The sequence below is a fragment of the Punica granatum genome, chromosome 6 (genome assembly GCF_007655135.1).
Source record: "Punica granatum isolate Tunisia-2019 chromosome 6, ASM765513v2, whole genome shotgun sequence".
NCBI lineage: Eukaryota > Viridiplantae > Streptophyta > Magnoliopsida > Myrtales > Lythraceae > Punica > Punica granatum.
Window position 1 is genome coordinate 27,312,460 of NC_045132.1, and position 15,661 is coordinate 27,328,120.

The 15,661-nt window shown below is 41.3% G+C and overlaps 2 protein-coding genes, 1 non-coding gene and 1 pseudogene across 17 annotated transcripts; 3 read left to right on the forward strand and 1 right to left on the reverse strand.

The window, feature by feature from the left end:
• Positions 1 to 4,560: 4,560 nt before the first annotated feature.
• LOC116209954 lies at positions 4,561 to 10,521 on the forward strand. 15 transcript variants are annotated; one of them, XR_004157386.1, is made up of 6 exons: positions 4,562 to 4,775; positions 5,314 to 5,415; positions 5,499 to 7,672; positions 7,769 to 8,998; positions 9,299 to 9,493; positions 9,853 to 10,521. XR_004157386.1 is itself a non-coding variant. In XM_031543716.1 (6 exons), exons 3-6 carry the CDS (start codon positions 5,392 to 5,394, stop codon positions 9,327 to 9,329), a joined length of 3,459 nt encoding a protein of 1,152 aa, XP_031399576.1. In that variant the 5' UTR covers positions 4,562 to 4,775; positions 4,902 to 5,039; positions 5,314 to 5,391; the 3' UTR covers positions 9,330 to 10,449. The 15 variants fall into 15 exon arrangements, 10 of the variants coding, with proteins under 10 accessions (XP_031399584.1, XP_031399576.1, XP_031399575.1 ...); XR_004157388.1 differs by having other exon boundaries at positions 7,769 to 9,152; positions 9,592 to 10,449; XR_004157385.1 differs by having other exon boundaries at positions 9,570 to 10,449.
• Positions 10,522 to 11,242: 721 nt separating this feature from the next.
• Positions 11,243 to 11,316, forward strand: TRNAR-UCG. Its single transcript has one exon. It is a non-coding gene; the product is annotated as a tRNA-Arg (tRNA).
• Positions 11,317 to 11,755: 439 nt separating this feature from the next.
• LOC116209863 (60S ribosomal protein L35) lies at positions 11,756 to 13,561 on the reverse strand. Its single transcript, XM_031543595.1, has 4 exons — positions 13,402 to 13,561; positions 13,182 to 13,317; positions 12,907 to 13,063; positions 11,756 to 12,040 (listed from the first exon to the last, which is right to left on the reverse strand). Exons 1-4 carry the CDS (start codon positions 13,403 to 13,405, stop codon positions 11,966 to 11,968), a joined length of 372 nt encoding a protein of 123 aa, XP_031399455.1. The 5' UTR covers positions 13,406 to 13,561; the 3' UTR covers positions 11,756 to 11,965.
• Positions 13,562 to 14,033: 472 nt separating this feature from the next.
• On the forward strand, positions 14,034 to 15,319 carry LOC116211761 (annotated as a pseudogene).
• The last annotated feature ends 342 nt before the right edge of the window (positions 15,320 to 15,661 follow it).

A 15,661-nucleotide genomic window follows, 5' to 3' on the forward strand; every position in this document is an offset into this window, starting at 1 on the left:
TCAAGCAGAAAAAATGGTGATTTTCGTTTTTATGGTGCGGAGAAAATGGTAATGGTAATGAAAAAAGGGAAAAGCAAAGCAAAACAAATTAATTAAAAAACTGAAAAGCAGAGAGAATTTTCAATTTTCCCAAAAAGAAAAAAGGAAGGATCATCAAAGAGGAAAAAGAAAAAGGTTAGTTCGCATGTACTTCATGTGTGCTCATTAGAAGCTTCCACAATTCATTTCAAAGACGAAATCTTAAACTGAGAAACAATGTTCCTGATTATGGCAACTAATTGTAATTAATCACAGAAGTAATTAGACAATAATCACTTGTTAAAGAATTACTCGCGTGCTCGTAATTGTATCACAGTATGTAATTTGTACCTCTTTGATGACACGATTCTTTATCGCCAGTTCAAGAAGGTCGAAACTCCGAAGTATTTGTTGTGGCTTCTGGAGGAGCTTTCCATGGCAATGTGCTGCTAGCCGTGATCTGAAGAAGAAAGGGACGACTTTCCCCAGGTGGTTTCTCAATCCTTGCGAATCGATGCTTTTATGAGTTCACTGCTTCAAGAGGAAGTCGTAAGATTGATCCTTTTTTTGCGAAAGAATTGAAAGAGTTTTTATTAGTTTCATGAATGATGCCGCCGGGAGTTAATTAGAAACATCAACAAATTCTCTTTTATTAGGCGATTACAGAATGGATAGATACATGCTTGCACTAGAAAACTTGTTAATGCAAGTAACAAGCCAATTAACCCGAAAATTTTCAGCCACGGATTTTATTTGAAACGCGATCTTCCCAACAAGATAGGCCAACCAAAAACGAATCAAAAAATTGCCTTCCAATAATTCATTCTTCCACTTTTTGGGGAAACTTCCTCCATCAGGTAATTATCGTATAGTTTGTTTTTGATGATCTCCTAGTTGCCAAGCTATATGCGTTCTTCATCAATGAAAAAATAAAGGCGAGTCAAGTCAGGTCGAAGGAGTGGTTCGGCTTTAACATTTTCGTGGGGCCTCTTCCGTTTTCTTTTTCGAAAACAAGAAATTCATCTCTCTTTTATCAAAGTCATTATTGATTATTTATTTATTGATAATATAATTTATTACTTAACTTTTTTTTTGTTACCAGTGAGGCTCATATAGTACCATAAAATAAAAATTATATTAGTTAATAAATATGTACGAGTAATCACACAACGAGTATTAAATCTGAAACTTTTTAACTATAGAGCAAAATATGTATGTTATTACGGTACATTAATTAACTTTTTATCATATAAGGTGCAGTGAATCCATTAATTTTTAAATAAAAATACAGAAAAGACTGAAGCAGCGATTTAACTTTATTGGGGCGGCCGTCATGACATGAGAGAAGGTTTGAAAAGCATACTGAGTAATGGGACAGAAGAGTAACAATTAGACAATGCATGCTGCGTGGAGAGGCTCAATCGTTCTTGCCTGGTCGCGAAAGCTCATGCGAGCGAGAAAATATGTATGAAAATATTCAATAAATATTACTCTTTCATTTTAGATGAATAAGAATAAATTAAAATATTTGTAAATAGGAATATATGGATTCATTGTTAGACCAATTTTCTACTTTCATGTATTTTAATTAGATATTACATATCTAAATGAATGAGTAATACTCATTCAATATTTGCTTCATGAAGGCCCTCCTTCAAGTCGTTTCCATTGCCAGGGCAGACTATGGTTGGCCCGATGAACTATGTATAACTTAAAAGAAGCTAGCGATGCTCTCGGGCTAGTTGAAGCTGTCTCTAATCCTCGCTCTTCACCTTGGAAGATTAGATCTATATTATTTTGGATATTTAATTCTCTCTTGTTCTTTTATCGCTTTTTGATGCTTGGCACTGCTCTTGGACTTCTAGATATGATAACCATCGCGTGCTCATGACCTAAGCCACTCTGGTTTCGTGTCTAATTTTGATTCTCTCTGTTTGCACGACGGCTACTCTTGTACTTACGAACGTTTCCAATCAATGAATATTATCCTTGCTTACCAAGAAAATGATAATCGTTATGTATGCATGGGTACCAGCAGGAAAAAACGAACTTGCTGTGTGCGCCTTTTTCAATTGTTATCTCAATTATAGCTTATTCGAATAGCATGTCATATATGTTATTTTCTTCTCTACCCCAGGGTATCATTTGTCACCTCAATTAGCGGGCGATTTGACGCCACCCTAATACCAAAACTAATCATTCATCTTCAACTATCATTTGGGTCAATGCCATCAGTATTGAAAAACAAATCAAATGTAATCAAAAGAAGATGTAGCGCGCGTCCTCATTTGTTAACCTAGATATTGCATGTTTAATATTTAGTGGGACTACCCGTATCCCTTTATTGATTATGCCTTAGGTCTCCTTTCTAAAGAAAAAAAATCCAAAGTGGATGAGAGTTCTAAAACAATAACCTAGCTTTTACTTTCTCTTCATCGTTACGTTATATATATTATATACACACTTCTAATGTGATTTTATATATACGTATTGGTTACCTTCTAAAGTGATTTATATATATATATATATATATATTTAAAAAGGTCACAATAATGCGTGATCTCCTCACAATATATATTTATAATATATTTATTTAAAAAGGTTACACTATATATTTATATATATTTTATATATAAGGGTGTCCACCATCAGAGATAATGGTGTCTTTTTTTGATAAGTGAAAGGCTAGGTTGGGTTATTAGCCCGCCGTGCCTGCCCCAATTAAGAGAACCTAACCACCACGGAATGTTCCTTTCGCCATAGCTCGCTGAGACTTTAGCCCAACTTGGTCACCGCAGCCCCACCAACACACTAGTGAATTAAGTCAAGGCCCACTGGATCAAGCATTATGGGCCGGCCACCGCCATCCCATAATACACCCACATAGTGGCGAGCTCTGCGTCCTCAGTGAGGTTCGAACTCGTGATGTTCAAGTGGAACGCTTGATACTTAACCACTAGACCACCGTGCTGGTGGTAAGAGATAATGGTGTCACTTAGCCTCGATCCACCTTCCTTTTATATATATATATATATATATATATATGTATTTATTGAATTTCATATATTGAGAATCGGAGGAAGGAATGAAATAAGACTACCACGCCCGTTTGCACCCAAAAAAAAAATCACTAGATTCAACAACTCAATATTACAAAGTCCACCTTGCCTATTTATAAATTAAGTGATGAGTAGCATATCTGGAAACATAAAATCTAAAAGATAATTCTTAATCTTAACTAATATGAAATAAACCAAAATATCCAAAATCTAAACCGACCAAATATCATATATATTATTTTTTAATAGCAATAAATCAATCCCAACGGTCTCATATTTTGGCATTTGGATCTTTGTATCCGCATATATATATATATAGGGCACCGTGCGACTTTACTATAAATTAATAATGCATGATCTCCTCACAAGTCAAGGAGAGGTTTACTCAAATATATTCCACATTATAACAGTGAGTATCCAATAATCCACCGCCTACTTCAGGTGCAGGTACTTTCCTCGACAGAGCGAACTTCGGGGTTACAGCGTCGACTTGCAGTACTTCCTGCATCTATCCATACAGGTTCGAAGTTATTGTCTAAAATATATGATCAAATCTTGAAAACTGGTTTCAAGCAGCTTGCAACAATCTCTTAGAAGAGAAATGAACTGGGTCATCTGCGTTTAGTATAAAGTTATAAATGATGAACTTATTCTGTATATATATGTGTGTGTGTGTATATTCGCTCACATATAGCTTGGAGTCAATATTGTCGGACGTGCAACGTTCCCTTTGAATTCTTTAATGCCCGGATACGTGTCTCAATTATAGACTTAAAAAGTTCATACTGTACCATATGTGAGATCTTTTGAGTCCAATCGAGCCATTCGAACGAACCAAAAGGGGAAGTTTCTCTGCGTTTGAATTTTCTAAGAAGCCAGTGACTAATTATTCAAACATTTGTCATAGGTTTTGTGTGCGTATAACTATAACGAAATATCCTCAGCCAAGCCGAGATTGATTTCCATTGGAGTGTCAATTTGATTCTAGCCATGAGATATTTGCCGTAAGTTCCGAATTTTTACGTGACAAGTAAAGTTCATTTACACGAAGCACAGTGTGGCTGAAGGTTGGGGCAAAACTAGTATGGACCCGAGGATCGGCCCAGACAGAAAAATTCCAAATCTAATGAATTCAAACATCGGTTCGAGTCTGTGAATATTAAAATTACACGTTTTTGAAACCAACAATGAATTGATTAATTTAAATTATTCAACATTTGTTCCCTTAAATAAGATTTCCAGTGGTTGGAAAAAATTCACAATAGGCAGTACTTTACCTTTAGTGGGCCAAACTGGTCGGAGTCGGTCTACAAGTCGGAGGCCCAAATGGGCGGTGTGGGCTTAGGTCCAGCGGCAAGATGGGTCTAAGATTGGGCCGAGGCCCGGCTCGTTATTGACTTTTCGCCGCCAGGGCAGTCACCCCTATACGTGCGCAATCATTGTCTCGTCTCGTCTCCCTTCCCCTCATCTCAACAGCCCCAATTTTCCTTCTATAATAACTTTGCTTTCCCCAATTCTCTGCCTCTCCCTCAGTCAACAGATCATCTCCTATCTCTCTCTCTCTCTCTCTCTCTCCCTCCCCCCCTCTGCACGCAATAGCGACAGGGCAGCCTCCACAACAGCTTCGCCTCAGACACACCGATGGTGTGATTCAGTTTCCTCCGCCGCCGATCCATCCTTTTTCAACCGCCCCAACGCGTGAGTACGCACATCCATTGGATTTTCTCTCTCCTTCTCTCTCTCTCTCTGTCTATTGTGGTGAAGGGTTTCATCCCTTAGATTCTTTCCTTCTTGATTGGACAATCTCCGATTCTTCTCATTTAGAGATCCTTCTGCTGAGTAGAAGCTTGGACCGGGGAAATGAAGGGACCGATTAAAGGTTTTCACGATCAGATGCTGAAAATTTCCCACCTCGTGGTTTTCCTTTCTGATAACTAGGGAAGCGTTTAAGGGTTCCTGAAGGTCTGCGAGGATCTGTCGTATTTCTTTGTGTGAGCATCTTTGTATGTATATGATTCTCTGGGAGGCTCTGGCGGATTCCGATTTCGTGAGGCCTGGCGGCTTTGGCGGTGTACATGTTTTGTCAATCACTGCCGCTACGATCGCTCGACTACGTTTCTGTTAATTCTATCTGGATCTTTGACGTTGTCTTCATGATTCTGTTTCTTTCAATGGAATTGCAAGATCTGTACTTTTTCTTGCTGGACTGTTCTTCCTAAATATCTTTGATCTGCAGGTGCTGGAAGAATTTCATTTGAGCTATTGAGAGATAAGGATTGAACTCCGAGGCTATAGACTTGGCAGATCTTGAGCCATGACTATGGTGGAGGACAAAGAGGTGCTTACCATCTTCGAATATATAACCTTGAGATTACATTATTTCCAGAATTTAACATTCTTGTTTATCTGTTGTTCTTTTAGCAGACCAGGGTCAGATCAGCGGGCTCACTGTCTACTGATTATGCTACCATAGTTCCCATCAAGAAACGGAGGTTCCCGATTGTTCGGCCTCCATCGCCTCCACCGGATGAGTCATGTCCAACACTGGAGTCTGATGAAAAACGAAAGGAGAGCACCTCTGCATCTCAGGGATCTGCTGTCTTGAATAACACTATGGACGAAGGTAAACTGGAGAGGTCAGCAATCCCACAGGGAGCAGGTGCTAGTTCGGCATCTCAACAGGGTGAAGAGGCTTCTGCCAATCAAAAGAATCTGGAATCCTTGTCTGTCAAGCTGGCATTAGCCAATGGAGAAAGCGGCTTTGACTGCTCTAATGGTGCAAGGAAATCAGAGAGTGAGGGCACTGATCTCTGCATGAACCGGTCAAATTGGGATTTGAATACAACAATGGATGCCTGGGAAGGCTCTGCTAGTGATGCTACTTCGATCAGCACAGAGTCACTTCACGACACAATTACTGCAACCGGTAACAGAATTGATATCAAACCTCTGGGAGGTCCCTCTGAGATCTCTCGTGTCAATACTTTAGGGGAACAGACTGCTGCAGAGCGTCAACTTAGAGAAGCTGGTGCAGCATCTTCTGCGCCCTCCGCGAACCCACAAACATATGAGGACTCTCTTAAATTGGGTCTCCACATATCATTTCCATCAAACTTAAGTCGAGGGTCACCGTATTTATCTCCTGTTACTGATCCGAACACAATCTTTTCAAGACTCTTATTAGCCAGCAGCTCATGCAGTGTAGCTCCTGTGACTGTGAAATCAGAACCACTTGAAGAGGCTCCAAAACAGGCTTCTCTGGGCGCTGGATTGGGTAATTCGAGATCCTTAGGTGGACAAGTGGTGAAGCATGAAACTGTCAATAAGGGTGGGCACGAGATTTCCCAGAAATCAGATTATAGCACTTTGGGGTTGTTTAATTCTAGATCTGTATCTGTGAAGCCTGAGCCAGCTTGTGAGGGATTGCCAACAACACTAAAGACAAATGAAGAAACATCGCACAGATTGGGGCAGATATCACTAGGTATGCAAAATGATTCCTGCACCAAGGTAACAGAGTCTGTGCCAATAAATTGTCTCTTGGCGAATAATTCAATCAGCAATCGCCCTGAAGATGGTTGTCTTGATAGTGACCTGCCTGTGACTCAAAAAGCATCTGAAAATGTTGAGAAGATTGCTACAGGAATTACAGAAGCAAATGAAGCCGCCAAGCACGACAATGTGGAGAAATCTGAAGCAAAATTGATGAATGAACTTCATTCCAGTTCAAAGGTTGATGTCAAAGACTGTGCCATTGATAAAGAAAAGTTAGATGTGTCAGCCAGTGTTATGGAAGATCATTCTGATTATGGATACGAGTCAATTGGTAATCACCCTTCAACTGCAGGCGCAGAAAAAGAAATTGTTGATAGAGAAGAAAATGAGTATGAAGATGGGGAGGTCCAGGATCAACTTGTGGCTGATGGACATGCTGAACCTATGAATGCAACTCCAGTGGAAAATGTTAATAAGGCTGAAGGTGAGCCTGATAATATGGAATTTGCAGGGAATTCCAGTTATCAATGTGCAGATTCTTCATCTCAGAAGAAAGAAGACACTGAAATGCAGCACCTTAGTGAGATGGAGGATACTCTTCTTGATGATAAGGGCCAAGTGACCGCTGGTTTAGAGACGCATCTGGAAGATTTGTCTGACTTTGAATTAGACTCTGACACCACTGGATTGGCAACTGTTGCTCAGGAAACAATTGTCCCGCCTGCTGATGAAAATCTAATTAAAGACCCGAACATTGCAAGCTTTTCTGATGAAGCTACACTCCCTGGGCATGAGCTTTCTGGGGCTTTTGCTCATGACATGGATGCTGATAAGACTGAGAATAATGTGTCTAATGCTGATGCTGAAAAGAATGATTCAATTTTGCCCAAGGCTGAATCATCTGTAAATAGCGATGCTGTAGGTAGAGATTCTAACACAGAGAGTAATAGGAGCCGGATTATAAACTTATCTACCACTTTTAATGTGTCGTCTCCAGGTAAAACAAGTTCTGCTTCTGATAGGTCTATGCCCTTGCATGATGGAAGAAAGAGATTGCCTAATGTTGCACTTGAAGGAGATAAGATGCATCTTCGAGGGAGGTGATTATCTTTATTTTTACGGAACCCTCGTAGAAAATTTTACTATCTCTGCGTTAACTGTTTCATGCTAAATGTGGTTATCTTGTTTTATTATAGGGATGAAGTTGGTAATGCTGATTTCCATAGATTTTCCAGAGAGAGGAATCGAGACATGTTCTCTCGGAATCCTAGATCAGGATTTGCACGCGATAGAGGAAGGGTTCCAAGTAACATGTGTGCTGACTGGGAATCTGAGCAGGATTTTGGTTCAGAAATGCATGATGGACCAGTGGAGTTCCGTGCTACCCGATACAGATATAATTCAGAGTACAGGAACTATAATGTTGCACCTGAGGATGGCTTTGTTGGTACTGGGTGGGGTGGGCGTAAACTATTGAATGACAACTCACCGAACTTTCACGGTCCGCACTCTATGAGACGGGCACATGGAGGTAGAGATGGCCCTGCAACACGTGGACCACATATGGTGGGTAGAGTACCGCGGAATATGAGCCCAAGTAGATGCCTTGGCATGGATGATACTGAATTGGTCGGAGTAAGGCATGGTTTTGTTCGGCGGGAGAGGAATATCGGGTCATTCAGTGGAAAGGGTCTTCATCGCATTCATTCGAAGTCTCCTGTAAGATTAAGAAGTCGTTCTCCTGTACAGTGGTCTCCTAGGAGGAGATCACCTGAAGGATTTGTTCGCCACCCAGAAATGGCGCCTAGAAGGTCTCCTCCAATTTATAGGAGAGAAAGAATGGGATCACCAGATCGCTCTTGCTTCCGTGGTGAGGTGATGATGAGGCGACCAAATTCTCCACCTTATATATCTCGTCCATTAGATGATATGAGGGAGATGAACTCTGGAAGAGACCATGGCTTTTCTAGGCCAATGATGCACTCTGGAAACTCATCTAGTCGGGTTTCACTCAGAACTCGGAGATATGATATGGTGAATTCTCGAGAAAGAGCTCATGGAGAGTACTTTAGGGTTCCCATGCGTGGTGCGCGGTTCCATGAACTCTCTGGAGATGAAAACACTGATGAGAGAAGACGGCTGAACGAGAAACGAGGACCTGTTAGGCACTTTAGGCCTCCTTGTGGTTCCGACAATAAAGGCTTTACTTACAATAGTGACGATAGCTCTCGGACATATCGGCTTTGCCCAGAAGATGATTCAGTCTATCATGAAGGCAGAAACTCAAGGGAGAGACAGTTGGAGAGGCATCCGAAAAATGAACCTGGGGATGCTCATAAAACAAGAAAAATCGAGGATCAAGAAGGGAGCTTCAGACATGGAGTGAGTGAAGAGTTCGATGACATGCCAAGATACAAAAGAGAGAGGTTCTGATCATGTTTCTTGCGAGCTTAATATTGAAGATGGCCTGTTTTAGTGAGGTGTACAGAAAATTAAGAGCCTTTGCATTTCTTTTAGAAGATTGATATCTTTACTTAGTGGTGTAAGTTACTGAAGAAAGCGGGTCTATATACTGCTCAAGTGAGTATCCAGAGCTGCAGTTCAACATGGATGCCTCGAATAACATTGATATTTAAACTGGCTAAGATGTGCCAAGCATTTGTTGGTTCTTCGTGTTTTGTAAAATGGTCACTAACCCTTCCATGTGCTTTGCTTTTCTCATGCAGCTGCAGATCTTTAGGTCCAGACATTGAATGATTTCTGTTGCAACTTCTCTGATGAGATGGGACTGTGGAAATACATGAAGGGTCATTTTATAAGAAGCTAGACACCTGTTAAAGCATTTCATGTCGTCAATTTGACGGAGCATGTACTTTATTGAACCGGACGGGAAATATGGAGCAGAAGACTAACAGTAATAAGTAAGTGCCTTGGCTAGTATTTGGCTATTTTCTTGTTACCATGAAAACTCGAGATCGAGATTGGTCCAATGTAAAGACGATGCAAAACATGTATACAGCTATGAAAGAGTATCGTGGATTGCTTCTTTGGACTCCCCTGTGTTTTATCAACCCGGATGTGACTCCGATGACCTTTGCCATAATGATGCCCCTCGCTTTTGGAAGATGTGCTGACTCTCTCGAAGAGTTGCTTCTTGCAAGCTGAAGATATGAATGTTTAGAACCCTGCGGAGACGCTCTAGTGCTAGGCAGGAAGTGCTTTTGGTCTCACTGCTTTTACTGGTCCTGCCACTCATTGTTGAACAGCTTATCTGCTTCAGGTGTATTCTGCTTCGAGGAATTGGCTGATGTTTATTCTGCTTGATCTGCAATTTTCTAATGGGCACCTCTGCGGAGTTGTTTCATTTCCTCCTGCTGTTATAGTTCCAAGTACTGAAGTAACTGAACTATGGTCGGCCTTACAGTTGCTTGGAGGCTCTTGTACATCCATTTACTGCGGATCATCTGGGATTGTCATTAACCAGTCCTTGACTCGAGTATTCGAAGCTCCAATGATCTATGATTGTCATCTCCTTGACATGTCTGACTTTGGATAGTACCCCTTAACCTACCTGGCTGGGTCATCCTTGGATCTTCCTAGGAGCAATCTGCAGTTTTAAGTTAAAAAGTATAGAGCAGTAGATGAACGTGGAGTTCGACATTGTCGGAATGTGCTTGGTGAAAGGATGAGGCGTAGTCCTTGGCAAGGACACAAAATGATTTATTTCCCTTTGTCATCTGATGACACTTTTGCCAAGGTTTCAGTTCAGAGACCCCGAGGGGACCTCTCATTAGTATAATATACTTCTGCACTGTTAAGTGGCCTAAATTTTGGAGGGCCAATATACCAATAAAAAACAATGCCATTTCAATCTGCAGCCACAAGACGTAAAATCCATTAACTCTTTACTTCGCCTGGAAATGAATAGAATCTGTGATTAGTACTTGAATTGATCAGTGGGACACGCATTGAGATGATAGCCTCAGCTTAGTCGTGATTTTAAATTTACTCTAAATTCCATTAGTTGGACTTTATTTTTTTAGTGGATTCCTTTTATACGTAAACTCCATTAGCTGGTAGTAACTTGTAAGAGAAAATTATTGGGAGGAATCGTTTTTGACGCTCAATCTCTCGAAATATTGGAAATAAATTGGAAATAATTTCGCTTGCATTTTTGTTTTCTTTTCGGTCAGGATGGAGGGCCATGTACTTAATATAAAGAAATAAAATCCTAAAAATTCATAAAGGGATGCGACACTATGATAATTAAGCTTGTAATTTTTTGGTTAATATGCCAGCTTTTTTTCCCTAATTATTCATAACTGTGTGCGGCACTACGATAATTAAACTATAATCTTTTGGTTAACATGCAAGCTTTTTTTTTTCTTGTTTCTCAATTTTTTTTTCTTTTTAAGATGTGAGATAAAATTTCCTTAAATATAATTATTATGGGAAATGCTTTTGTTGGTGGGATTGGAAAAGCAAATGATACCAAAACGAGAGGCCGACATTTTGTTGTACGTACCCAACAAGGACGCCTTCAACCAATAAGAACAAACAAGGACTCCAAGAACAGTACCCATAAAAAAAGGAATAAAGGAAAAAAGAAAAAAAGAAAGCCACAAAACAGAACAAAAATATATAGAAAACAAGAGTCGTCCACCAAAACAGACCGCGTAGCGCAGTGGATTAGCGCGTTTGACTTCGGATCAAAAGGTCGTGGGTTCGACTCCCACTGTGGTCGATTGTTTTCAAACTCTCCCCCCATTTTCAATTACATAAACCGTAGTCAAAGCCCGCCATTTGCTGTTTTGGCCTTTTGAGCACATCTTTTTTTCTTCTTCATCCGTTGCTCGTCCTGTATAATGACGCTTTACGGTCACTGTTAGCAGCTTCAAAGTTGTATTTTTAACTGATCTAAATTAATTCTTACAAGAGGAGTTTTTGCTTAAATAATAAAGTGGAATCAACATCGATTCCGATCCATAGGCCTTCAATACTGAGATCACTCCGCCTCAAAACACAGGGGATCTCAAGCTGGAATTTGTTTCCATCAAACATGGAGCAGGATATTGTTAATTTGTTATGATGGCTTATCCAAGAACCCAGTGCAGATTTATTGCAATAAGTTTGAATGTACCGATTGATGAGGAACATAATCTTATAACGATTTGCAACAAAAGGATGGTAAATAATGTGGATTGTCAAGGGGCAACACATTTTCAGAGTTGATATTGTTCAAGCAAAACTCATCATATTCAAAAATTTAATGTGCAAGTAGATGCCATCCCATCACAGGATCCTTCGATTAAAATACAAGGCAGCTCTCTAAATGAAAGGGGGGGAAAGAAAATGGAAAAAAGACAGAGAGAGAGAGAGGTTTCTTCTTGTTCTTAAACCTTGATTGCATACTTCCTCAGGGGGAAATACATCTCCTTCTTCTTCTCCTTTTCGGTCTTCAACGATGCCTGCAACATAGTGCCGAGAGAACCAATTTAATAACAACGGCCAAGCAATGAGTCTTGAGAGGTATTAAGCAATTCCTTAAAGCTTAATATCAATGGTCAAGTGATCAAATGGTTGTGGAAACGTAAATCCTGAACAATCCAGCAAAACTTAAGCACAAACCAACATTATGCTACTGGCTACAAAGTGATCAGGCCGTACTTGAACTGTCACTCATCGATGTCATTTCTTGATAACTTTGAAAAGATTTTGGGAGCAGCAACACAAAATGGATTCTAACAGACAGACCTTGGCCAATTCGTATCATAATCAAATCAATAAACACTTCCAAAGAAACATGAAACTAGAACAGAAAGATTAACAAGCCATTATCTCAGGTGACAGGACAACAATGTTGTATTTCAAACATCAAAGAGGAAACTAACTGAAATGTTCTGCACAGCCATAGAGCAAGAGTGATAACAGGACAATTCAACTCTCTCTCGCTCTCTCTCTCTCTCTCTCTCTCTCTCTCTCTCTCTCTATATATATATATATATATATATTTAGATATGCATGTATATATTCATAACCAAACAAATCCTGCGGTACCGCATTGTTACCAGCAGCGGCTGGTAAAACAGGTCTCCTCCTCGCGCCAAGGTACCTGCCTTAGCGGAGATGGGATAAGTTTCCCTTCATGACCAACCATAGTTTGGAAATTTATGGGGTCACATCGAAAGCTCGCAAAGATAGAGTTTTTATACCATATCAAGAGGTCAGAACACTCTACTTCCCGAGCAAAGCAAGCAACCAACCCAATCATTCATTCACCGAATTATGTGGAATGGAAAGAGGAAAGGGCATGATTGAAGAATTAATGAAGAACCTGGTGCTTGGTGAGGCGTCTACGAATGGCGCGGGTCTTCTTGGGGCGGAGGTCGAGGGGCAAGAATTTCTTGTTCTTGTAGGCTTCCCTCAGAGCCGCCTTCTGCTTCTGTGATATGACCGTCAACACTTGAGCTATCGACAGTCTCACCACCTTGCTGCCAATAATTTTCCGCCGCAATTTCATCAATTTCACATCCCAAGTTCATGTAACACACGCACATACACAGAGGGAGGCGGAGAGGGGGGGAAGAGAGAGAGAGAGAGAGAGATTACATTTTGGAGAGCTTGTTAGGAGCGCCGCCGGTGACCTTGGCAACGCGGAGGAGAGCGAGCTCCGCCTTCAGATCCTTCAGCTGGTTCAGCAGCTCCGCCTTCGACTTGTTCCTCAGCTCATGAACCTTGATCCGAGCTGTACGAGAATCAATCATAAATTGGATCAAGCTACGAATGAATCGGCCAATCTGATATACGAATCAATCAATCGCCATTTTACCCATTGCTGCGTCTCCTCAGCTAACTGCTCCGCCACCTGACTATCACTAATCCTCTGCTGAATTTGGGGAAGAAAGCGAGAGCCTCGAAAACCTATCAAGTACTGCGCGTGAGCTGCCGTCGTTAAGCAGTAGAGGGTCTCCGCTCCAAAACCCTAATCGGCCTGCCGGAGGCCGATGTGATGAGGGTGCAACTCGACCAGGCCCAATAGCCATCCGATTCGGCCCAATTAGTCGGAGATTATAGACCTCCAAGTGCATCGCTATAGCAAATCTGGTGCGGTCCTCCTTTTTTTGGATAATTTAAAGAGCCATTACTTTATGGGCCTTTATATAGCCCAATTCTTGTAGTGCATTACTTCTTTTTCTTTCACTGTCTCTCTTTTCGTTTCTTTTTTCTTCTTTTGATTGTTGACCTGATTATTATGGCATGTGAAAGTTTCAATATTACTTGACATGCTTTAATTTTTTCAGCCCAAAAGAACCATTCATTCATTGCAATTTCACATACCAAAATGCAAATTCTAGACCGATTAATCTCAACTATATGAAATTTTCAAGTACATAGAACGCATGACATCCGACGAATCGGTTGTCATTTTATCATCATATTATTACTGTAATGGTATTTAAATGACAGCAATATATAGTAAGATTTTTCTCCATATGTAAATCCAATGGGGGCCAGCCACTCCCCCAGTGTCGGACCTGATGGAAGCACTCCGCCAAGGTTCAAAGCCAACTCCATGCAATGGATTACCGTTTCCCAATCCCTATCTCATCTGCTCCACATTCAATATTTTGCAAGAACAGAGAAACGGAACTTCTTCTCACTCCTTCCCTTTATATCTATATAATATTTGCCCTTTCTATCCTCACATCTCTTCAAACATTCTGATGGCAACAACACCACCACAAGGAGTCTTCCCCTCCCTAAAGTCCATACTCTTCCACCTGTTTCTCCTAAGCCTCACCCTGAGATGTGTCACATCAGCAAGACTCCTCTCCGAGGTGGAGGAGGACAACCCGCCATCTGCTGCTGCAGCTTCTGCGCCAATCACAGGCACAGGGCCGCTACCAACAGCTGCAGAACAACGGGAAGTGGCAGGGCCTGGCCCGGAGACCCCAGTTCTTTCTTTCTTTATGCATGACATACTAGGCGGGTCAGCTCCTTCGGAGAGGGTGGTGGCAGGACTCACAGCCAACACCCAAACAGCAACTTGCCCTTCTCCAAGCCCAACGGCGGAGTTTTCCCGCTTACAGGAGGGATGCCGCTCGTAAACGCCAATTTCCGTGGCGTACCCGACAACTTCAACGGCATCCTCAACAACAACAATAACAACCTCCCGTTTATCACAGGGCGAGGTGGGGCCACTGCCAACACCGTGATCAACGACAATGGAAACAGCAATGTCTTCGTGAACGGGAAGAGTCTCCCCTTTGTGACTGCAGAGCAGCTCCCTGCAGGGTCCACTCTCCGGAACTTATTGTTTCGGCCAATCACGGTGATCAATGATGAGATCACAGAAGGGCATGAGATCGGAACTTACAGGAAGGCGCAGTGGTTCCACCTGGCAAGTTCCTTTGATGGAAGCAGACAAACGATGGCTTTCACAATGATGCTTGGTAATGATAACGATGACTACGAGGACACCATGAGTTTCTTTGGGGTCCACCGAACAGCTACAGCAGAAAAGTCCCTGATTGCCATGGTGGGTGGAACAGGGAAGTACGAGGATCGAAAGGGTATGCAGCAGTCGAGACCATCCATCTTCCCGATCAGCACACGACCGATGGTGTGGAGACTCTCCTGCAGTTCAATTCAACATCTACCTCACCCAATCTGTTTTGTAATCTAGTTCTTGTCTGTTCATCGATCATTTGAATCAAATATGACCGGGAAGCACTTATTGACTTTTTCATTGAGCATCTTCTCAAGTTATGAATTACCATAAAAGAGATGATTTTGATAGACTAGCAATGATTCTTCATCTGGACAGACAATAACAACCTTGGATTCTGATGAGCAGATCACGGAGATGAGGAAGGTAAAATGCCAACGAGCAAATGTACCTACCATAAGTGACGTTCTTAATCAGTAACATTGTAAGGAACAAATGTACGTACCTCAAGTCCCAAATTAATTTAAAGATGAAAAAGGTGTGTACATCGACCAAGATGACCTTGGAAACGCAGATCTCGAGGAGATGCGGCATCCTAGTAACTTTCTTGACATACTTTTGTGGGAAATTTTAATCCAAT

Bases quoted from the DNA above. Each gene is read 5' to 3' on its own strand.
- LOC116209954 (XM_031543715.1), top strand. From the start codon at position 5,392: ATGACTATGGTGGAGGACAAAGAG. The intron at 5,416-5,498 runs GTGCTTACCATC...TTGTTCTTTTAG, and splicing joins CTATGGTGGAGGACAAAGAG to CAGACCAGGGTCAGATCAGC. The intron at 8,999-9,298 runs GTTCTGATCATG...TTTCTCATGCAG, and splicing joins CCAAGATACAAAAGAGAGAG to CTGCAGATCTTTAGGTCCAG.
- LOC116209863 (XM_031543595.1), bottom strand. The intron at 13,064-13,181 runs GTAATCTCTCTC...AATTATTGGCAG, and splicing joins CCTAACAAGCTCTCCAAAAT to CAAGGTGGTGAGACTGTCGA. The intron at 12,041-12,906 runs GTTCTTCATTAA...ACTATGTTGCAG, and splicing joins GACGCCTCACCAAGCACCAG to GCATCGTTGAAGACCGAAAA.